This window comes from Tiliqua scincoides, chromosome 2, assembly GCF_035046505.1.
Source record: "Tiliqua scincoides isolate rTilSci1 chromosome 2, rTilSci1.hap2, whole genome shotgun sequence".
Taxonomy (NCBI): Eukaryota; Metazoa; Chordata; class Lepidosauria; order Squamata; family Scincidae; genus Tiliqua; species Tiliqua scincoides.
The window spans coordinates 38,948,262-38,973,076 of NC_089822.1; the positions used below are offsets into that span (position 1 = coordinate 38,948,262).

The 24,815-nt window shown below is 41.9% G+C and overlaps 2 protein-coding genes across 3 annotated transcripts in view; one reads left to right on the top strand and one right to left on the bottom strand.

The window, feature by feature from the left end:
* Positions 1–1,226: 1,226 nt before the first annotated feature.
* Positions 1,227–10,095, bottom strand: LYSMD3 (LysM domain containing 3). 2 transcript variants are annotated; one of them, XM_066617703.1, is made up of 3 exons: positions 10,001–10,095; positions 7,223–7,507; positions 1,227–6,506 (listed from the first exon to the last, which is right to left on the bottom strand). In XM_066617703.1, the coding sequence occupies exons 2-3, from the start codon at positions 7,490–7,492 to the stop codon at positions 5,976–5,978; spliced, it is 801 nt and encodes a 266-aa protein (XP_066473800.1). In that variant the 5' UTR covers positions 7,493–7,507; positions 10,001–10,095; the 3' UTR covers positions 1,227–5,975. The 2 variants fall into 2 exon arrangements, with proteins under 2 accessions (XP_066473800.1, XP_066473801.1); XM_066617704.1 differs by lacking the exon at positions 10,001–10,095 and adding an exon at positions 9,395–9,465.
* A 10,969-nt stretch (positions 10,096–21,064) lies between these two features.
* Positions 21,065–24,815, top strand: part of ADGRV1 (adhesion G protein-coupled receptor V1) — a 294,630-nt gene continuing 290,879 nt past the window's right edge. Inside the window, exon 1 of the mRNA XM_066613579.1 lies at positions 21,065–21,177. Coding sequence (XP_066469676.1) covers positions 21,156–21,177 — 22 coding nt within the window. The 5' untranslated portion in view covers positions 21,065–21,155. The remainder of the gene's footprint in view (positions 21,178–24,815) is intronic.

The window sequence follows — 24,815 nt, forward strand, 5'->3', positions numbered from 1 at the left end:
CATTGGTTATTTGATTTTCTCTGTAAACCACTTTGTGAACTTCTTGTTGAAAAGTAGTATAGAAATACTGTTAATAGTAATAACAACCACCAAAGAGGACCAGGCACCCCAAAAGGTAGGACATCCAGGAAAAATGTAGGACATGAAAAAGAAAAGCTAAAAACACTCCTATATTGATTTCATGTGGTTCATTTAAACATTATATTACTTATGGTTACATTTAAAAATATATTACATATAATTTGTTACATGTAATTTATTACAAGGAGGCTATGCACTACCTGCAGGGGCCCGCTCACAGGGAAAAGGAGGACATTTAAGTTTTCTTCCAGGTCAGGAGGCTAAAAAAGAGGGTATCTGGTCACCCTGGCAGAAGAGCATGTAGGAATGAGATGAGTCATTGAGTATGATTCTCTTTGGGCAATTTTTCTTATTGCAAAGTAACTGCAATCCTATACATGTCTACTAAGAAGGGCCCAATCCTGTCCAACTTTCCAGCACCCATGCAGCCACAGTACAGCTCCGAGGTAAGGGAACAAACATTCCCTTACCTTGAGGAGGCCTCAGTGACTGTCCTCCAGTGTATGATGCAGTTGATGCCCCATTGGCATGACTGCATCAGTACTGGAATGTTGGTTAGGATTGGGCCCCAAGTCCTATTGATCGAACTCAGGGGTGCCCAAACCCCAGCCCAGGGGCCACTTGCAGCCCTCGGGGGCTCCCAATCTGGCCCATGGGGATCCCCCAGTCTCCAATGAGCCTCTGGCCCTCCAGAGACTTTGTAGAGCCCATGCTGACCCAACACAACTGTTCTCAATGTGAGGACAACTGTTCGACCTCTCACCTGAGCTGTGGGATGAGGGCTTCCTCCACTACTTGCTATTTCAAGTCTGTGATGCAGCAGTGACAGCAAAGGAAAGGCTGGCCTTGCTTTGTGCAAGGCCTTTTAGAGGCCCTGAGCTACTACAAGACCTTCATTCATTCATATAAGTTCCATCTCTAATATATTCATTTATGTATTCAAATTTGAAATGTAAATAATTTTTTTTCCCAGCCCCTGACAAAGTATGGCCCTCTTACCAAAATGTTTGGACACTCCTGATCTAACTGGTCATGCACAAACCCTCCCAGTATGCCTCAAATAGCTTTTTGGATTCAGGTCTCATCTTGGGAAAGTATACTGTCAATTCATTACTCTACGCAGAATTTTTAAAAAATACCTTTATTTTCTTTTTGAATTTCAGAAAAGTACAAACTGTAATACTCTTGCCATAAGCATTTTACAAATTTTGAAATTTATAAAATATTTCATTATGCAAATAACATTTGTGGCAGTATTCCTTAGAATAATAAATTTAAATAAGACATTTATTTTTCATATGGTTCCATGATGGATGAAACACAGATCAAGAGCTAACTGCCTGATCAAGCATGTGTTGTATTGAGAAACCTGGCATCATGATCTTAAATATTTATCCCATTCATTCCAATGAAACTTTATAATCCATAAAGCTGTAATCTTGAGCACAAATCCCAATTAAAATAGCATGTACTTCCATGTTTAAAATTAGACTGTTGTGCATTTTACAATCCAAGTGTAAGTAACAGGCTTCCACTAGAATGCACAATGAGAAGATCAAAGAACTCTAAGTGTTCTATAAGGTATTTCAGATTCCTTTCTTTGAATTTACCCTTAGCCAAATCAGATTACTGTATTGAGTTTGTTACCCTTGCCAAATCACAGGTTCAAAAACACATCAGAATGGGTTAGAAGTGTATCACAGAACATTTTGAAAAAGAGCAATATATACAACACCAGCACATATGAAGGGAAATTAACTGTAGCTTACATACAAGGTTCTTGATGCTATTGCAAGTTTCACTTGCACACTATTGCAATATCTTTGCACAAATATCTGCATGCAGTAGTACTGGTACAGACAGTATTCATTTAGAAAAAAAATTCTTTCATATGTATACTAACTTATCTTTGTTAATAAAATAAGTTAAATTCTGAAGATAAGGCACAGGCTTTGGAGCTATAAAGAAAAAAAAGCTTGAGGTGGTATATTTGGTATAGCCTGGAGTCCTTGTACATCAAGTTGTAAAATGCCTAAATGCAAGCTATTTCCAGAATAGAAAAACTGGGAATCTTTAGCTGTGATGACCTTTAGTGTGGTTGAGGTACTGACAGAATCAGTGGTTTAGAGCTTGTATTGTGTGCTAGGAGAGCAATTTCCCTGTTTGCTGTTTTCGAATTCTGCAACACATTGGTTGAAGCTAATCTTCCTCTTTGTCCATCTTCTAGTTGCTCAAATATTTATTTTTTTTTAAGTGACACTTGTGCTATTTGAGCTTCTCACAGCTTTGCATTTTCTGTTCTTTCACTTGAAGTTTATTTTTTTGCAAGTTAGTCAGATGCACAAATGATTATAAGGTCTTTAGCCTGTGACCAAATGCATATTCTTGGATTCTTTCTTTCAAGTGATGACAAGAACATTGCTATTTTTAAAGTAAAATTAACTTAACAATAAGAATGATAACCTTGAATTTCAGTGGCTCTAAAGGAAAAGACAACCACCAGTACCTGTCCCAGCTGTGGTAGAATATACTACTGACTGAAGTGTACAAAGGGATAGTCTATACATGCTGTCATCATTCATCATAGTCTATACATCCATCATCATTCCTGGCTTCTGCACCAGCACATAGCTATACCCTGATTTTGATCTAATCATATAAAAATTGTATTTGTGGAATTAGTTGCACAGAATGTGAATTTAAGATAAACATCTCGTAAGCAATGCATTGCAGATTAACATTCACATTCCAACAAGCACTTGATTTTCCTTCACAGAACCTGCTACATTTATATGTTCATGCATTTGTGTACCGATCTTGTTTTGATCAGAGGGTGACAGATTGAACAGCTCTATACCTACCCCAAAGAAAGCAACACTAGGCCCCAGCCAGAAGACAACTGCCTTCCCTCACCAGCCAGCCAAGGCAATAAAGCATTTGGGAGGGTGCACAATAATGATTTTAAAAAACACGCACAATGACACCACTGAAGTGATTTTTCCACTGAGGGTAGAGATATCTCAGAAAATGCTTCCTGTACCTGGGTGTTTGAAATTTAACAGTAAATGAGCTAGTTTAAAAATAAAACCAAGAACAAATTATGACCAGCAGCAATATAGCAATCTTTGCAAATCCCAAAAATGCAAGTCAAAGTGTCAGAAAGCACAATGCCTTGGGGTTGCTCTGGACTAGAACATGATAAATGGAAACTCTTCGATCCAAGAACATCCTATAGTTTTCCTTTCATATATTTTACTTAAAATATTTGATATCTCCTTCTGATACCACGTCTGTTCTTTGTTAATTCATGGTAAAGTTTTGCTGTTTAAATTCACTGTGTTTATTACTCTACAATCTAGTTTAAGAATGCGATAATTCAAAACCTAAGGTTTTTGGCTGAAGGTCTGCTATATACTATTAGTTTCTGGTTTTGTTATTTCATCATCTGACGTTCTATTTTATGCAGCTTACTCAGCTTCACTCCAGAGCACGCCTAAGAACATGGAGAAAAATAGATGCTTCCACAGTGGCGCAGATTGAAAGCACACTGTTGTTCCTGAAAAGGGGGAACTGCTCTTAGAACGTATGCACTACAAAAGGACACTCTTGAGTTGATATATTTACATTTTACCCCCTATATATTCTACCTTTCTTCCATCATGGAAGTGATAATGCTTCCAGGCAATCTTGAGGCTGCTTTACTTCAACAGGGTGCTTTAGTTAAATGAGATTGCCAAATAGCAATTTTAGAGTGGGGTATAATGAGAGATCTGGGATAATCAAGACGTTTTTGCATCTGCTGAATTCACCCTATGGTCCTATAAATTCCTTTGGACCTTTCAGAACAGAAGACACAAGTGTTCTTATGATAATCAAGTATGGCTTAAGATAAAAAATCTATTTTTCTCAATAACTTGCATTCACATACTGTATTTCTCAGCTTTTTGTAGCAGAATCACTAATAAAGGTGGAACCATCATAGTTTAGGCAGCTCTTACATAAGAGCATGATGAATATTTTTTTGCTGCTAGCTCAAAACAGTTGAGGGAACAGGTAGCTGACTGCCAACATCCAGTCAAAATGTATCAGGGAAGTCATGGGACACTTGTGTTCTTTTACAATTGGATTGAAGGCAAGATTTTGCTTGATAAAATGCAATTGCTGAAAAGGAAATGCCAAACCAGTTTGTATGGTCATTTAAATATAACAAAATAAAATTGCATTGACCCATAACAAGTTATCATTTTCATGGAGTTTTACTCCCGGAAACTTAAAACATATCTACTCCACTTTTTCTGACCTTAAAATATAATAATGGTTGCACGACTGTTAACTCCTGTCCAGCTCAGTAACATACCAGTGGTAGGGCAGTAAGAAACAAAAATGCTAACATTACACTACAGTGAACCAACTACAGCCTTTTCATCATTGCTTCATCTACAAGACACAGCAATACTACTACCACACAGAAAACAGGGTCAGAAATGGATACGACCTAGGTTGCTCTTGACTGTTCCCCTTCCACATTATAATTTTCAAGTAATATACTTCTAGGCAGTCTTATAAATGATAAAGTCTATCTGAAAATAAAACAATGTTTGTAGGAAAAATCTCTTAAAAAGCTGGGATTTTAGTTTTTATTACAGATTAGCTATAGCACTACATGACATGTTGTATGTAGTTGTGAGTAGCAGAGCTCAGGTGCCATTTTAAGAACACGAGCTGCTTAAGAGGGAGGGGAGTTACTCTAGATAAGAGGCTCCCAAAGTGCCAAAGTGTGCATTGTAACACTCTGGGGCATTGTGAGGCATGCAAAAGGGCATCACAGGACACCTACCGCCCAGCAGTGAGACTACAAAGCAACCTTACAAACAGGGATAAGAGGCTCTGCTTAGTGGGCAGAGCTCCTTCATGTGCTCAAAAAAGTCCTCCCTCCTGCCCTAAGCCCCTTACCACTGCTTGTAGGGTCACTCCATTGTCTCCAACCCGGAAGTAATTGGCAATGACACCATCACATCACGTGTCATCACCACTTACTTCTGGGTTCTGAGCACTGCCTTTGCAGCATAGAGGGTGTCACAATAGAGGTAAGTACTGCTCTAGATGTTTCCCTGCTATGAATTGCATTCCCTGGCTGTAAACACAGCTTAATCCTCCTCCCATAGTAACCAAAGTGAACGGGTTGGAAGGTTGGATTTAGCAGCAAATGAGGAAATGGTTAAATGTGCTTCCCTCTCCTATGCTTCTCTGCTCTAATGATTTCCTCCTCCCAAAGCTGCTAAAAAAAAAAGAGCTAATATTGTTATACTTGTTCATGTGCCCTATGCAGGTAGTCCCCACAAGTCACTGGTCTCTTTTCATGATGCAGTATTCCAAGATAATAGTTAATGTGTACTATATAGACCAGCAACACAGAACACTGTAGTGCACAAATTCTTATAAAGAATTATAAAGAAAGAATTTAAAGAGAATGGTTGTCCTTTTTAATACAGGAAGTTTCAATAAAGATCCTTCCAGACTCAAAAATTGTTTTTCAGTACATATGATGAAAGCCCTTTCAAAGTTTACACTAACTGCAACTCAATTCCATTTGAACTGTATTCAGTCCCATTAACTTCAATGGGAGTGCCTGCTTAAATCCCAGTATTTTGGCTTGACCAATAGTTCAGGCTATTTGCATTTAAAATTTAAATCTTACACTGAAGTTGTCAACAGTCATTCCGTTGAAAGGTTATATCTACCACACAATCAGCAAGAATGCCCTCTTATTAAATACTTTCAACTCCATATGGGATCTGTCATTCTCTCTCTTTGTGTAATAGACACCCAAAACCTCAGAATGGAAAGCAAAAGAAACTCAGTTTTCAAGAAGCCTGCCACTTTATTCCATTTTCTCAGGTTTTTGATTGAGATGGTGGCGCATGTGAATATTCTACTGTAGAATGATGACTGACATCCACCTTAACTAAAACCTCATAGTATAAAAGATAAAAAACAGGTGTTATTATGCCTACTACTACCATGATCACTACTGCTGTCCACCATCCTATTCCCCAGTCTGCTCCATAATAAGGATCTTTCCGTTTGATGGTTCTGCCATCCGGTTCAAAACTTAACTGTTGAGTTGATAAGGCAGAAACAACTTCATTAAGATTCTCCCTCTTTGTAGCATTACACTTGACAATTTGTTCTATGTCATGATCCACTTCTTTCAAGAAGTTACCAGCAGTTTCAGTGGAGAATGATTCATCTGCTAGTGATGTCTCTGGTGATTCAGCAGAAGCAGATCTTGAAACTTGCCTGCTTTTTGGGAAGCAATGAGTCTCTGTCAATAAGCTGAATTTCTTCACTGGAATTTTAATAGATCTCAGTGCAAAGAAGTCCTGGTCTGTGATAAGATTGTTCACTCTTTTGATATCTGCTACCTGAAACATACCAGTTTAGACAGTGTTATAGCAAATGAATTAGCACTGGGTTTTTTGTTTGTTTTTTTAAAGAGGAAAACTCTTTTTAAATAAGTAGCACTCATTCTAAGAACCTGGAAATACAGTACCGTTCATGAGAAGTAGTAAGGGTCCTGCTTTGCAGTCCCTTTAAGCAAAACAGGAATTAGAAAACATGTTAGTGCATTTCACACTTCCCGTTTTCTTTAAAAGGGACTGCACAAAGAAAAAGAAAGATAAGCAGTAGGAGGCAGGTTTGCTGTCTTCTGCATAGTGGACATGAGGCAGAGGACCACCTCGCATCATCCCTGTTAAAAAGCAGCATTTCTATCCAATGAAACAGAAAAAATTACTTGCAAAGCACTGTTTCTACAATGCTGCATATCAAGTGGGTTAAATAAGTGCCAAGATTTAGCTTCAGAACCACCAATTAAATTTTAGTATCTTCAATGGTAGCACCATAAAATATAACAGTTCATTAGATAGAGGGCTTCAAGATCTGCAAGATCTACAGTTGCTTCACTTGATGTTCCAACTTGGCACAGAGACACCAATGTGTAACGTCTCATGTTGTCTCAAAGAACCCTTTAAGTAACTTCTACAGCACACACCATTAAGTAAACGTTTTAAAAAGCTTTAAAATGCTTAAGAATTTACATTTCTCTCTAAAGATTGGACAAAGTTGCACACAGACTTACTGAGCAACAATACTGAAGAGCTATTGCATTTAATGTGTCTCCTTCTTGTATATCCTTAGTCATAAATATGATGTCATCCACCCGCTCTCTTGGTACATTTCTTCTGACTTTCTCTCTTCCCCTGGGTCGTAGTTCATATACCTCTGCTTCATCTTCCAACACATCACTGTCAGAATTGATACCATTCCCAAATGGATACATGTGGCTATCTGCTGTAGGCTGTACTACTGCTGGAAGCTGGAAATGGGAGTTCTGGCTTTTCCCTGTCATTTTGTCAGGAGAACTCTGACAACAGAGGGAGAAGAAAAACAGGACAATGAACACATCATTTTGGTTGATTTGCTTACAATGTCCATGACACATAAATAATAAAATAATAAATAATAAAACTTTATTTTTATCCCGCCCTTCTCCCTAACGGGACCCAGGGAGGCTAACAACATATTAAAAAAACAGATTTTAAAAACATTAATACATAGCAGATAAAAACATTTAAAAACACATTACAGAGGCCATAAAAACAGTAGTCAGATTAAAAGACGGAATAAAAGAGCAAGTCACCGAGGAATCAAGCCTGTAAAAAACTAAAAGATGTATAAAAATGTTAAGAAGGCCAGAAATCAGAAGGCTTGTTTAAACAACAGTGTTTTCAGGCCTCGCCAAAAACTCTCAAGAGAGGGAGCAGAAAAATGAACAGTTTTCTGCTCTCTTTCAGCTCTATGCTCCTGCTCTGCACATATTGTCCTAAATCACCATTTAACAACTATAGTACAAAATCTCTGGACTGAATATCTACTGCAATACACACAAATGGGACAACTTTAAAGCTACAGCATCTGTTCTATGCAGTACTGTAGATATTTGTTCTGGTGGGAGGGAGGGTGGGAGGGAGGGGGCAATCACAGGAACTGTCATGTTCTACAGGAAAAGATTAGAGAGATTCAACAATCTTAGCTGACACAGAATTAAATGGGTTTCTCAACAGCTTCTCTAACAGTTGTGGAACAAAGCTTGCAACTAATACAATGTGAGTGAGGAGAGAGTGGAATACCCAACCAACCAAGTTTACAATTTGGAAACTGGATAACCATCACTGTTCCACTGACTCCTAATCCCCTCCCATCAAAGTAAGCTGGCTGCAAATTCAGGAATAATAATAATAATAATAATAATAATAATAAACTTTATTTATATCCCGCCCTTCTCAAAGGGACCCAGGACAGCTAACAACATGTAAAAACAGATTTAAAAAACATAAATTGGCAATAAATAGCAAAAACAACCACCACCCAGCCCTGATTGGTGATGATTAGCATGGTGATTCATCATCAACAGATGTGAGCAATTCCCATAGACATCCTGGATTCGTATTTCTAATTTCAGTATGGTTTAGTGTGTACAGTTGCAAACCCCAGAGATCCAAGTTAAAATTTCACCTCAACTATGAACACCAATTGACATTAAATATTCCTAGCTTCAGCTTCCCCGGTAAAGGAGGGCAAGGAACCAGCAACAAAGTTCAACAACAACCACAAGCCTTGCCCATCATAAGAACATAAGAAGAGTCCTGCTGGATCAGGCCAAAGGCTCATCTAGTCCAACTTCCTATATCCCACAGTGGCCTACCAGATGCCTCAGGGAGCACACAAGACCACAAGATACCTGCATCCTGTTGCCACTTCCTTGCACCTGGCATTCTGAGTTGACGTATTTCTAAAACCAGGAGGTTGCACATAACCATCACAGTCTGTAACCTGTGATGGACTTTTCTTCTAGAATTCTGTCGTCTCCTTTTAAAGGCATCTAGGCCAGTGTTTCTCAACCAGTGGCACGGGTACCACCAGTGGTACTTGAAGTGGTATCTGGTGGTACCTGCTGCCCAGCAGCGAAACCAAGAACACAACAAAACAAACAGTGGTAGGAGGCTTGGCTCAGGGAGCAGAGCTCCAAAGCATGCTTTTCCACACTCAAAAAAGCCCCCTTTTCCATCCTGAGCCTCTTACTGATGTTTGTCACATCACATCAGGCCACCCACCCCAGAAGTAAGTGGCAATGATGTCATTGCCAGTTACCTCTGGTGGTACTTTGAATAGGTCACTGGTCCGTGGGCCACAGGTGGTCTGAGACCCTGAGAAGTGGTCCACCAGGTCTCCAGGAAAAAAAAAAAATCACCTTTGATCACTTCTTGCCAAGCAAGCCGTCTCCTACAGACCACCAAAGTGGGAGAACGAACTGCCCACAGCCACTGAAGCCACTGCCCACAGCCACTGAAGTGTCAGTCGTCCATAGCCAATGGCTATGGGTGGTCCACTCTCCTTCCATTGGGGAGCGCTTGGGAGACGGACCACTAGGGAGGGCAGAGTCCACCCACGGCCGCATCGTGGTCCACAGCCATTCCCATTGTTGCCTCAGTGGCCCGCAGGCTCATGAAGGTTGGGAGCCACTGGAACAGGTGCCAGGTGCCATCGCCGCATCCTGTGGCAAGGGGTTCCACAGGCCCTTTCCCAGACAAAGCTGCACACCTGCTGAACAGCCACTAGACTCCCCGCCAACAAAGACAGAGCCTGCAGGCCGGCTGGCTGGCTGGGCTGACCTCCCTGGAACAAAGCAGGCCAAGAAGCTCAGCAGCAGGGAGTGGGAGCACAGGCGGCCCCCAGGCTAGCCCAGCCCTGCAGCTCCCCGGCTCTGGCACTGCCTCCCTCCCTGCAGCGGGCGAGAGGGCCAGCCCAGCTTCCACCCTCCAAGCCTCCCTCCCTCGGTACTCCCGGCTGGTACTACCTGTCGCTCCCCAGGACGGCGTCATGGCAATAACCGTCCCCGCCTCCCTCTGCTGGGGTGACAGGCCAGGCCTCGAGCGCAGGAGCGGCGCCGGCGCCACGTCTCCAGCTTAGCCCCGCCCCCTTCCACAGTCCTTAAAAGGGACCACGAGAGCAGGTGTCCTCTGCGCACGCGCAGAACCGCTCGGCCAGGAAGGCGATGGAACGCACCTACAAGGAGCTAGCGTTGTCTCGCGCGCGTGCGCGGACTGGTCCGTTGGGCCGTTTAACGGACGAGCGATGCTCTGTGTCGCGCATGCCTCCTGCGCTTCATGGCTCCACAGCGCCATCTCCCTGTCCCCTTATGAACTTCCTCCAGGGCTGGTGTGGGAAGGTTCTGTAGCTCCTCCTCCTGTTGTCTGTTAGGTATAAAGATGGATCTAAAAGGAATGTGGATCCTGTTTGACAGCACAAGCCTATGCATGTCTACTCAGAAGCAAGTCGCACTATAGTCGATAGACTTACTCCCAGGAAAGTGTGGATAGGATTGTGCTGCCTTAGACATAAGACTGACATAAGGTCAATGCAGCTCCGAGGTCAGGGAATAAACATTCCCTGACTTTGAGGAGGCCTCCATGAGTGACACCCAACTGCAGGATGCAGCACAGTTTCGATTGGAAAGCCCTGACATAAGGGGTTAGGATTGCGCCCTTAGTTTATTTGTCTAAACAGGCTTATAGAGAGAGCAGAAAAAGTTACCATGAAGCCTGGCACTAGTGAAAGCTATTGTAGCACAGTTACTAAGAACTTAAGCAGCACTGGGAATCAATCTCCTGGTACCTGAAGGGGTACACTAGATGCCTCCCCCCTTACCTGGTGGTGCTCCAGTACAGTGGTCTTCAACCTTTTTTATTCCCGCAAGTTGCCGCGACCCCACAACTAAGACTTTGTGACCCCATTGGGGTCCTGACCCCAATGGTTGAAGTACACTGAGCTGCACTGTTTCACCCACAGCCCAATCCTAACCAACTTTCCAGCAACCTCAGTGCAACCCTAGGGTAAGGGAACAAACATTCCCTTTGAGGAGGCCGCCATTACTGCCACCCCACCACAGGATGCATCGCATGCCCCATAGGAATGGCTACATTGGTGTTGAAAAGTTAGTTACGATTGGGTTGATAGTTCCTTTTTGAGGCTGCTGCTTCTCTTTGAATGTACTGTTTTTGACTTTATTGATACTGATATTGTTGTCCTCATCCTTAATGAAAACAAAATCTACATACATGTAACTGTATGATGCCTTAACCTGGTCTTTATCGCTCCTTCCCTCCTGTTTATCCCGTCTGCTGACTTTTGACATACATTTTGTAAGCTTCTCAAGGGAAAGACCTGTGTTTTCACTTATGCTAGACTGTTTTCTCTCTGGCCTCATAGCTGTTGCTTTTTTTATGCATTATTCTGTATTTGTTGTGTCTGGTCTCATCTTAGTTTTTATTTGTTGTAATTATGATGTTTTGAGCTGCCATGAGCATCTCATATTGAGGCAGAATAACAAAATATAAATTATGTTAATAAGTAAAACATTGTTGCAAATTTACAGTGCTGCTAGTGTTCTTCTTCTTCTTAGTGTTTGTCCCTTGTGGTGGCAGGGTCCGCTCCTTTGGATCAGAGTTGCCATTTCTCTCAATCATGGGCTTGGTCTAGGTGTAGGGAGGTGATTTTCATGTCGCTGTGCAGCATATCAAGCCAGCGCTACTTTGGTTGGCCCTTCAGTCGTTTGCCATTGACCTCCAACTGAAGGCCCTTCTGTGCCAGCGTATCGCCATTGGCATGCAGAACATGGCTGTACCATTGAAGCCATACTTCTCTCAACTTGTTGGCAATTGGAGCGACACCATATATCGTTGCAGACTTGGTCAGAGTGAGTGATACTACTGATCCAACACAGCATCTTTGTTTCCATGACGCCTAGGTGACGTTCTGCTTCTCTTGTCACCAGCCAGCATTCAACTCCACAGAGTGTGACTGGCTGGATGACTATCTGGTAGATCTTTGATTTGAGATGGTTGCTGATCTTCTTGTCGCAAAGGACACCAGTCATCGTGCACCACTTTGTCCGGGTTGCATTTACTTGTGCAGTGGTCTTGTGACACAGGCTACCGTTGGCCACGATTATTGAGCCAAGGTATCAGAATGCCTCAGCATGTGGCAGGTTGATGCCATTTATGCCATTTATGCGGATTGTCCCGAGCTCATTGGAGTCTGTCGTCATGTACTCCATCTTGTTGATGTTGAGGCGGAGGCCAAATAATGTGAAACAGTCGCTCCAAGTTTGTTCTTGCTCCTCGAGGTCTGCTTGGTGCTGCTACTAGTAAAGTACTAATACTACTGTTGACTATTATATGCATAAACATTGATTAATACTTACTTAGGGACTCTGCATAACTTGCATGAACTGATAATCCACTTATTTTTCATAATGAGAAAGTGGCTGACCTCAACTAGCCAAGGGGGTGGAAATATACCATTTAAGGGATCAGCCAGCTTTTCTCATGGTGCCTGCAGAGGGCAGAAAAGCTCAGTAATTGAGGAGAAGTTTCCCAAGTTAGTGTCACTGAAGGGAGTCATTGAGGTCTTGGTAAAACAAATCTGAGTTTCTAAAGCGGTGGCTTTTGAACTACAGCAGTGAAAGAAGTAGAATTGTCAGTGGCTAGGAAAATGATGACTCAGCATTCATTTATTGTTGCTGAACGTTTGTTTTATTACACTGTTCAGAAGCTATGGGTGAAAATAAGACAAGTTTGTCAACTGTCTTCAGCAACTCCTAAGACAAAATTGGATCCTGTCAGAATATTTATTTTAAAATACTATGTATTGCAACAACAGAGAAGGTCAAAGTTAGGAAACTCCAGCCTTTATTTTCTGTAGGCAGTTGTTACATGCTATTGCTGGAGTGTATTGCAAATACGCATTACTGGAGCAGCATACTTCCTCAGAGAAAACAAAGTCGGAGGAATTTGCTGTGACCCTGCTACACTCCTTTCTGTAACCATTTGTACCTAGTGACATTTTCCCATCAACGTACAAAAGGCTATATTTTCAACTTGATGAGCAGGACAGTAGCTGCACCTCTCATGAATACTAATAGGAGTGCAGCCTTTCTACTTTCCTGTCTAAATGACTTCACTTATCCTAAAAGTGCATATTAAGTGAGTTAACAAGGTCAGTATTAATCACTGCATGACATCCATATGTGCAACTATAGGAACTCTGCTCAGTTGACTTTTGCTGTCTGGACTTAGAAACAGAAATTGCAAATGAGAAACACATTAGACAATTCTAATAGTATCTTTGAGAAAAAATAGAAATAGCAGGACACTGTTGCTCCTAAGTGCATTTTTCAGAAAAAATACATAGTTCAGTGATGGGTTCTAAAACAAAAGGTGACCAAACTACCTCAGAGTGAGCCATTTCTCACTCCTATTGGAAAAGCTTGGTCACCTTTATCATTTTATCACATAATGAGAAGTATTTTACCACGAATCTACTGTGAACTTTCTGTTGAAAAGTGGTATATAAATACTGTTGTTGTTTAATAATAATAATAATAATAATAATAATAATAATAATAATAATAATAATAATGTGCAGAAGAATGTTTAGCAGATGCATTGTGTGTGTAGACTCATAGATCATGTAAATTGTTAGAGCAATAGCTAAGCATTTATATTTAATTTAAAAGGTCAATATGTTTAAGTGTGCATGAGTGTATGGGATTAGACATCAAACTACGTTAGGCCGAGTCTTGGAACAGAATGTAGATCTTGAATAAGGGAGAGCTGAGTTTCATAGCTCAGCTATAAATTATGCTTTTGAGCCTCTTGGAAGTCAATTATCAGCTCAATGCTGTAGACCAGTGCATGGTTTATGTGCATTTTGTTCCCTCTGAAATCAATAGCCTTATGTGTACCACCCTGGATGGATTCTGGCCAATATGTTTGGAATTGGGGTGCCAGCACTTCTAGGAAATCTGAGCTAAGTTAGAGCCCAATCCTGAGCTCTCCAGCACTGGCAGCACATGCATACCAATGGCTCTAGGTGTCGTGAATGTGCCATAAAACATGTTTGTGGCACCCGGAGAACAAGGAGTGCTGTTCTCCTTGTTTGATTGGGCCTCATCATCAAGACATTGCTGAGGAGCAGCCAGTGGTAAGTAGCACCACCACTCAGAGGTTAGGCTTCTTGGGGAGTGGGGAGGCAGGGAGGGGGCAGAACTAGATGGGAGGAGGGCAGGGGAGGAGAAGGTTGGGTCCAGGAGGGGGGAGGAGATGGTAGCAGAGTCTGCTGCCCCATCCTTTGCTCTATCCTTGACCACAGAGCCCTACATGGGTCTCCTTGATTCTGCGCCTGCTTAATAGTGTGTACAAGACCAAGGAGACACATAACAGCCATAGCTACATTACCCAGGGTAAGGCAGGAAATGCTCCCTTACCCCAAGGAGACTCCAATAGCTGCCTCACTACCCATAGGATACAGTGGCAGCCATTTCAGCGTTGCTGTTCTGGGCACCTAGGAGCTTAGGATTGGGCTGTTATTTTCTGTTTCTCATCTATACTTGATACTGTTGTATTAATGTGTGCCAAAGGAGATGCTTAACTACATACTGAAAGAACTAGTGCAACATTTATAGGCAGTATTTAAACAACAAAGTACAGGTTCAGTCTCATTATTCGGTGAGGATTCCCAGAACTCATTTGGATGGCAAAAAAATGCACTAAAGCAAATCAATTTAAAGAACGAAGTCCCTTTGCAAGGCGATTTAAAAACAGATTTGCTGACTTTTTGAAATGCACACAGAGGCAAGGAGGCAGCTATCCCTCCCTTCACCAAGAGCCACAGTGACAGGAAAGAATGGAAGTGATATTCACTGCCATTTAGCCTTCTTTCACATAGTCAGGGGAAAGGGAGTGGTTTGCCTTGTGCCTGGAGAGAGAATGATTGATGGATTGTCAGCTGGCTGCCCTCTCTTGCATTAATGAGGCTATTGTTAAAGGACTGTTTTCCTTTAATTTAAAGGGCCCTTCTCATCATATTGAGATAGAAAAATCCATGGATAATTAGGTTATACCTGTAATCACTTGTATGACAGTTTTTCTACAACAGTAAAGATCAGTTTTTTAAGCTGATTTTAAAGGGATGGATTTTTTCCCCTTCTCCAGGGATCAGCACATTCCTTCTCATTTGCAGTGGCCATTTGCGTTGAGTCAAATCCGTGTTTAAAAAACCTGTGTATAAAAAATCCATGTATAGCAAGGTTGGAGCTGTAATCAAAAGTATTTTGGACATTTTCAACAAATGTGACAAACAAAAGTTACATCAGATGTGGTTTGCCTCAAAATTAACTCATGGTTTGTCCTTGGTACATTGTGGTGGTAATGTATCAGCTTCTTGGAATCTGTGGTTGCAAATACCCTTACTAAAAGGTCAGCACAGCAACACTTTATTACTATGTTCATATGCCTCATTCATGCTATCTTTGTAGTATGGTTGTCATTGCCAGGCTGCCCCATCACTAGTTGACCCCTCACTGAACTGATAACACATGAATCACTTGGATAGTCCAAGGGTCCAATCCTATCTAAATTTCCCACACTGATGCAGCCATGCCAATAGGACGTGTGCTGCATCCTGAGGTGGTGGAGCAGTCATGGAGGCCTTCTCAAGGTTCCCCTATCTCAGGACTGCAGTGCAGTTGCATCTGTACTGGAAAGTTGGATTGGATTGGGGCACAAATCACATGGCCACATGCCACACCTGTATCTCCTTACTTTTAGGCTGTCACTGAAGTGGGAAGTATCCAGATAATGTGAGTTATTCATATGATTAAAACATGATTTTAGTCTGAGGCTAAGAGGCAAAGAAGGAAGGCCCATAGCCAGGGAGACAGACCAGGGACAGACTGCACTTGCTCCTGGTGTGGAAGGGATTGTCACTCCCGGATTGGCCTTTTCAGCCACACTAGACGCTGTGCCAGAACCACCATTCAGAGCGCGATACCATAGTCTTTCGAGACTGAAGGTTGCCAATACAAAAACATGATTTTACATTATCTTTCTTTCCCCTAACTGTTTATGTAAAACTTGCTTGCTAAAAATAAAACATTTTTATTAAAATAATAAAATAATTTGTATTTTTCATGAAAAGTGTCTTCAAATTTGCCTTTGGATAAAGCTCTGAGATGATAGAAATCAATATAATTTCAACTGGTGACACTGAGAGATATCTGTAAACCTAGAAATCAATGGCTTCTTTATGTATGTTTTCAAAGCATTTGTTAAAAATACGAGTACCGTAAACAACTAACCCTTCAAAACATCCCTCAGAAGTGAGGCTGTACTTAAAGAGTATGTGCTGAAGTCTTCCAGCAGGAGCCCAACATTTTAAAGAAATTTCCCCATGCATTTTAAAACAATTTGCATCTCCCCAATTCTTTGGCACCCTTTGTCTACGAATTGGATTCATCCTTTATTCAAGACTGGGAGAATGCTTCAGAAATCCTTAGGTTCTCTTTCACAGAGTATCAAGAATGCTAATGCTGTGTTATCTTATGACTAGAGTCTCTATAAGGGAAAAAGCAGCGAAAGTAGCTCATCCCACGCCGGTAACAAGTCTACAAAGTATTATTAACGTGCTTAACTTAACAAAATGGATTTAATGGGAAGAAACAAGGAATTGGCTTCATTAGTTTTGTCCCAGCTCCCAAATAATAAATCTTAAAAGCTTCAATATTGATTCAATGAAATGAATGGCTGGATCATTCTGGAGGGGTCCAAACAAGTGGACAAATGCTTCCATGGTTACCCTGTGCTATGCAATGTAGTCGCAGAGCATTGTTCGTTTCCTCCCTCTGCTATTGAAGAAAAATAACAAACCCCAGGGAAGCGCCACACATGGTGCACTTAAACAGGGAGCAACTTAAAAGATCAAGATCTCGACAGTCATACACAGATTTTGGAGAGTGCAGTTTCTCCTGATTTTGCTTGGTGCACACAAAGAAAAAAAACACTAAGACATATGTTGATCTTGGCCAGCTGGAAGCTTTTTATCATTTACCTCATCTCTTCCGTAGTCCAGAACTGGTGTGTCATTTTTTTAAAAACTTTTGATGACCACTTCAGATATTAAACACCAAAATACTAAACCAAAAACAGTTCTGACTACTGGAACTTTTTTGATTAGTTGTTTTTCATCTTTAATAGCTGTTATAGGCTAATTCACAATATTAATCTGAATTGATTAGAATGTCTGTACAGGTACAACCTACAGAGCAGAGAACAGAACTTTCAGCGTGTGCCTGTGTACAGCCACAAGACCTTCTAGCGTTCACTAGAAAAAAGTTTAGAAAGTAAAAAAAAAAAATCTTGGACAACAATCCAACAAAATCTGGATTTTGAAGTTGTCCATATTTCAAGTATCTAGGTAAGAGATACTGTAGCTTGTTGTTGGCATCCTTCAGTCTTGGAAGACTATGGTATCATGCTCTGAATGGTGGTTCTGGAACAGAGTGTCCTCTCCAGTGCGCGAAGCCTGGGTAAAGTAGATACGGAGGATAGACTGTTTCCCTTGCAGCAAATCCCCCCTCTCCACGTCGCTGAAATGGTCCAATGGAAAGGCAGAGGCCAATACGATTGGTTCCAGCGGCGTCGCAGGAGTTGCCAGAACGTGACTGTGTTCAGCCATGAACTGCCTCAGGGACTCCGGCTCCGGATTTTGCCTCGAGGTTGACTCCTGAAGCCTTTTCCATAACTGGATGTAGCCACAAGGCAGTGGAGGTTTGGGATCAGAGTTTTCCTTCTCTCAGAGGAGCTGCCTTCCCAGGCTATTGAGTCCCATCTACCGGATGGCTGTCCAGTAGCCTCCTGGCGGCTTATCCCCTGGAGGCTGGGGATGAGAATAGGCCCTCAGTTTGGCTGTACTTGTAGTAAGTGGTGACTAAACAACCTACCTGTAACTATGTAGTGGGTTATTGTGACTGATGATTCACCCACCTTCCATAAAAACAGGAAAGAGATCTCAAGGGTGAAAGGAAACCTTAAATTTAATTTATAAAATATTCTCTTTCTACATGTTCAGTGTGCACATGTTTTGAGCTGTGGTGTCCTATATGGAAGCCTGAAAAGACACTAGAATTCTAATTTTACAGGGTCACTTATTTTCCTTGGAAAATTGCACTGAAATGTAACCAATTTTTGCCCAGCCCGCAGGTATGCACATTTGGTCCCTGTTGTGTGTATGCAACGTTGGGCAGAAATTTAACAATTAACTTTGCAGCCACTTGCTTCACAAAGGCAAGTTTACTTCAATAATTTGTAATAAACACTATAAACCTGGTTGCTTTATGAGCATAACATTCAGCCCACTCATCCACCTTCTTCTAGTCCCACTATGTGGAAGAAGATGAAAGAGTGGGCTGAATGTTGTATTGCATCAGCAGAACTCCCTAAAAAATATTTTTCCCCCATATCATCCGTCACTCAGCTGCTGTAACACACATACTAGAGAATATACCCCATTGAACACTATAAGACTTCTGAGGATTCAGCTCTCATGCATTTTACCATTCTCGTAAGTTCTTTGTGTTCCACCTTATGTGCTGCATTGTCAGTTTCATTTGGTTTCAGAATTACCACTGCACAGATCTGTGTAATTTTTATTGGATTCATGCATAGTATATGATCTTGCCAACACACTTAGGCCCAAATCCTAACCCACCTTCAGCACTGGCATGGCTGTGCCAATGGGATATGTGCTGCATCCTGCAGTTGGGGGGCACTCAAGGTAAGGGAATGTTTGTTTCCTTACCTAGGAGCTGCATTGCCCTTATGCTGGTGCTGGAAAGTGGGTTAGGATTGTGCCCAAAGTTGTACAGTTCTCTGTCCTCTCCCATAATATTATCAGCATGTTTCTTAGTAGCAACTCTGTCCTGGTGCTAACATGTCATAGGGTCCCTCTTAACATGCAATTCAATGGCACCCTTTTTCTGGACCACACACACCCTGCTTCACAGGATTCTACACAGCCTCTGGTATAATGCAACAGCTTGTAAAGTTGTGCTGGGAGAGCAGTTGCCGCACACAACCCTGTGGTCTGCTTTTGCTAGGACAGAACCTATTAAGATCAAGCAGTTAGTCACTCTTTCCTTCTCTAAGCTTCTTCCCTCCACTCACACTACCCTTTCAAGCTCCTCTTGTCTTGGTCATTCATGCCATGCCAGTAAAAGGAAAAAAGCAAGGCTGGAAAACAAACAAACAAACTGGAGGCTGTCACTGCTGCTTTCAGTTGTGTTTTATCCTCATCAGAGGCATTTTTCAGAGTACAGAGCTTAGGACAAAGAAGAAAAGGGAAAGTCCAACCACACAATTAGGACATAGCCTTGTTACATCCTTTGCAATAGAGGTTTTATTAAAAGGAAAAAGCAAAGCTGAGCTGCCTAGATTTAAGCAATATTGCTTAACTTAGTTCTCACCAGTAGGTTTTGTGGAGTTTTAAACAGTTATGCAGGCAGCATGCCGAGTCCTCAGCCATGGCTTTGGAATGCCTTGTGTTAGGCACCTTTGTGGTGTGTGTCTGTGAGATGATAATGACAATGATATCGGTGATATTGACACTGACCAGTCCTTGTCTGAAACAAAGGACTTGCCCTTTAGACCCTAGAGAAGCTGCACATAGTAGAAAAATCATTCTAAGCATTGCCAATATGAAGCAGGAGAAATAAAAATCTGCTGGGTTGGGTGTAACTGTATTTTTGTTATTATTTTTAAAAACTCTCTTTTTAAAAACCAAATTATTATTGGATAAGGCTTTGAGGAGAGACAAAATAAGCCAAGGAGACCTGCCCGGTTCACTTTCTCTTGCCTTGACTGTTGTAATACTTATGTAAAATTGTGCCCTTACTTGGAATGAAGTCTCACTGATAACAACTGGTATTTTTAACATTTTGCTCTAAATGTTAAGATCAGGCTCAAAGTCTCAAGGGAACATAGCCTGTCTGTTTCTCACAGCACATGCGGCTGTGGGCATGCACAGACTTAAATAACTGTTGAAGGCATTTTGTTGTCTTAGAAAAAGCACAACATGATGAAGGTGATTGAAGGAGCTGTGCTCTCCACCATCATGTATGAAAGAGCCAATATGATATCAGATAGTACCTATGATGGTTAGACGGCTACATCCTGCATGAGAATAGTAGAGGCACTGTATGCAGAGTTTCCTTTTTTATTTTTCCAGGACCTCTTTTTTAGCCTCATGTCCTGGAAAAGGACTTAAGTGTCCTCTTTGTCCTTGCGAACAGGCCCCTGCAGGCAGCACATAGCCTTCTTGATATGGTTTTAAATTTAATAATAATATAGTGTTTAAAACCACATGAAATCGATATATGAGCATTTTTAGCTTTTATTTTGTCGTGTCCTACATTGTTCTGGGATGTCCTACATTTTGGGGTGCACTGTCCCCTTTTGTGGTTCTGACATCTGGTCACCCTGAGTGCATGAGTTATCATGGGAGAGGTCCACACTGTTCCAGAAACCAAGTACGGTGGGGGGGGGGGAATAAGGCTAAACCCTGCAAGTTGCACCAGAAAAGGTAACCATGATACATTTATGGGGTGGGGGGGGGGGGAGAATCTCTTGGAAAGATCCAAAGGCACTCTGCACATACTCAGACATCCTCTTTCTTCTCAGAAGGTTAGCTATGCTTCGCAGAAAGTGTGCATGAGCCAGAGCTTTGGGCTCCAGTCCTATCCACAGCTTGCTGGGAGTAAGCCCCAGTGACTCGAATGGGACTGAGGTCTGAGTGGACAGGCATAGGCTGGAGTTCTTGGTCTGCACCCGCATAACAGGTGCAGCTGGAAGAGGTGGCGTTTTCTTCCCCCCTTTGCCTTTAGCAAGCAGCCAGCCCTTTCGCCGCAGTTGCCCCCTCGGGAAGGGTTGCTGCAGCAGGGTGGGTGGCCCCCTTGTCCCCTCCCAGTCGTCGGGGAGGTGGGGGGAGGAGGAGAGGCCAGGATGCAGCAGCGCAGCCGGGCGCCTGAGGAGGGCTGGCCGAGGGGGAACGCATCATGCAGGCGTGAGCGACAGCGAGCGAGCGAGCAGGCGCTTGGCTGGCGAGCGCGAGGGACGCGGATGTCCTCAGCCCCGGGTGTAGGTAGGTTCCTCGCGTGCCTCTGGGCAGGTGCGCGCGCGCTGCGGGACCGCGAGGGGAGAAGTTCGCCGCTCGCTTTCCCGCCTCTGCAGTTGCAAGACCTGTTGCAGGTTCGCCTCCCAGGCGCGCTGCTCACGCGGAGCGCCCAGGTGGGCTGGGAAGCTTCCCTGTCCCTGAAAAGGGCTCCCCCCCCCGCTCAGGTAGACTCCCTAAGCAGTCGCCGGCTGGCTGCAGGGTCTTAAGGCAAGGGGGTTCGTGCCCCGGTTCGGTCAGGGCACAGCCGCAGAGCCTCGCCAACTTGCCAGGGCAGCCCAGGGGCGAGGGAACAGGCCTCCCCTGCCTTGAGGAGCCCTCTGGGACTGGCACTGCTCCCCCACTGCAGGAAGCAGCGCATGCCCTGTTGGCAGCAGTGATGGGAGGTTGCAGAGGATCGGGCCCTCTTGGCAAGGGAAGAGGGTGCGCCAGACCAGCAGGTGGAGGGGATCATCTTGCTTGGCAGCCATGAAATCTGCTGCCTGTCCAGATAGACTCTGAAGCAGATAACGGGCCACATTCTTATTTCTAAGAATGTTTTTTCCCCCCTGGTTTTAAAAAATGCACTTACTTTGTGTCAATCCAAGGCCTGCAGTTTTCATAAAGTTAGGGCACAACCCTATGCAGGTCTACTCAGAAGTAAGTCCTATTGAGTGCAATGGGACTTACTCCCAGGCAAGTGTGGTTAGGACTGCAGCCTTAATTATGTATTTATGTGTTTAGTTCATCAAACAGCTCTCCTCTTTCTACTCTGCCAAATACATACTCTTCCCCCCCCCCAACCAGATACAGTGAAGGACAGAGTGCCTATACCTTTAAGCAGTGTATAGAAGGGGGATTTGCCAGGTGGGTTTTTTGAACCTTCCCAGGTGCAGTTCTGTTGAGCTTCCCAAAATTCCCTCTCCTATGCAATGGTTAAAGGTATAGGCACTCTACCTCCCCCCCCATATATTTAGGTAATACTAAGGGGGGAAAAAGACATTGATACAAATAAACAGGTATCATTCAGATATTGAATATTAATTTAGAGCAGTGCATTCAGATTTCTGAATGCCATGCAAAGCTTTAAAAAAAAAAATAACAGTCTTATTTTAATCTTCAGCTTTGATGGGTCAGAAACAAAGTTAGTACTAGAACTGCTAAGAAATAATTTATAGGGGAGAGGGTACAATCAAGGTCAATTAAACACCTGGAAATCATGTTGGGATTGATGGAAAATTAAACACATGATTAGGTGACAGTAATGAAATTAATGGGATGTGTAGCCCCACACCATGCATGTCTACTCTGAAATGAGTTTTACAGAATTCAACAAGACTGAGGCTACAATCCTATCCTCACTTTCCTGGGAGTAAGCCCCATTGACTATAATGGGGCTTACCTCTGAGTAAACATGCATAGGATTGGGCTCTTACTATACCTTAATAGTATTTAACTTTAACTGGATCATAACTTAAGATATTAATAGTGCAATTTTGTGCACACTTTCCTGGGAGTAAGCTTCTCCCTCCTGAAACAAAGTGTAACATTCTTCCAAGCAAGGATAAGATCAGTCAGCATTACCTAAATTGTATGTATTCCTGTAAATTGTTGCCAGAGTATGAATTAAGACTGAAAGAAGCTTTAAAAGTGTTGTCAAATGCTGATACAATTTATCCTTTCTTTTATATATTTACAACACAAGACATGGAATAAATTCATAATATCATAGTGACCTTGGGTTACATGGTCCAGGCAGTTACATGGTCTTCACACCACGTGATAACTAGCTTGAATCATACTGAAAAGGGAGCACAGCATTAAAGCAATTGGGGGGGGGGTGTCAGACCTGGGAAAAATTTTCTCACAGCCCAATCCTAGGCATGCCTGCTCAGAAGTAAGTTGCTTTTTATTCAGTGATTCTTACTCCCAGGAAAGTGTGTGTAGCCTAATACTGCTAGTGATATTTCTTGTTTTCATCATAAATTATTTGTGATCAAATATTTCTGATAAGCTTTGATCAGAAGATACAAATACAATTAAATGAACCTAGTAATCTTTGCAAGGGTTAGAATGAGCCTATTGAAATAGGCTCAGCCTTGTTTTTATATGTTGTTTTGTTTTTTTTGTCAAGGAAGGAATGTTGGTACAATCCAGCCAAAATTAAATGCTTTATATCCCATTGTTTTTAACTGGCAAAATTTAAACACCCTTTTGCCTTTTAAAAAGGAAATGTGCTTAAACTTTGGCTGATTCATGTCCAGTGTTCGCAAATGGAAAATATTTGTCAGTTGAACATGCCTAGTGTTACTGAGTCAAAAATGGTGGGAGCTCATGTTGCTTGACTCACTTGTAGGGTGTCTAAAGACCTTGGATTGTCAAGAAACATGAACATATAGTGTACTTAAAGATGTTGCTAAATACACTTTAAAGTTGCAGCCCAATCCTAACCAATTTTCTAGTATTGATGCAGCCCCAAGGTGAGGGAACAAACTTGCTTTTACCTTGAGGAGGCCTCCCTGACTGCACCCCACCACAGAATGCAGCCCACACGCTGTTGGCATGGCTGCATCGGTGCAGGAAAGTTGAAGGTAGGAAAGTTAGGATTGGACTATAAGTATCCTATTACTTAGTGCCACCTTAATGAGTGGAGGTATTTTAGGTTTGCAGGGATATATTCAGATGAGATTCATGAAATTATTCATCAGACTAAGTTATTGACAATATTTTGCTGTTTGGGGCATATTTTATCTTATAGAAATATAATTTTTGAAAATCTAACATTTTATTTGAACATTCTCGTAATGTTTCTATAATTCTGATTGTAACTTAAAGGTAAAAACTGTGGAAGTTGTCAGATTGCTTTTAAAGTTTTCTGGCATCAACATAATTTCCCTAGCAAAATGGAACTTTTTTTTGTAGTAGAGTACTTTATACATTTTTTCATTGGTAATATCCTAAATTATGTCTCTTGTCTTTCTGGAACGCTCTACTTCAGTGGATTCATAGTATTGCTTTTACTTTGCAAAATCACATTTAAGACAGGATATAAAATCATTTAGAAAGAAGAAACTGAATTCTTACATCAAACCGTGTATTGAACATACTTCAAGCAAATATTGCAAATCAATGAACACATGTACATGGTAATTATCTGTGAGAGCATTTCTTACTTATTCCAGTGGGATTGCTATAGTTTTTTTTTTTTTTAACTGATTTGGTTTTTTGGATTTTTAATTCAGGATCAAATTGGACAAGAAATTTCTTCTATCAGGAATTCTTATACTGAGATCCTCGGCTCTATACACAAATGAACAACCTAATTGTCAAGTTCAAGTTATATTTCAGAGGAGAATTTTTTTTAATGAACTAGGCTTTGAGAAGGCCTGTGTATAGAGAGCTATCTTTTTATTGAAAGATGAATGTCACTTATGCAAAGCATAGTAAGATAACTGTGGTAGATCATACACTCTCCCCATAGTTAAGTAACTACATTAATTAATAATCCCATTCCTGGAAATCCTCTCACAAAGAGTTGCACAGTATGAAAATCTGTACTTTGCTACTGAAAAAAACGCAAGGTCTTCAGGTTAAGGGGACTTAAATGCCTGGGGGCTCAGGCTACAATC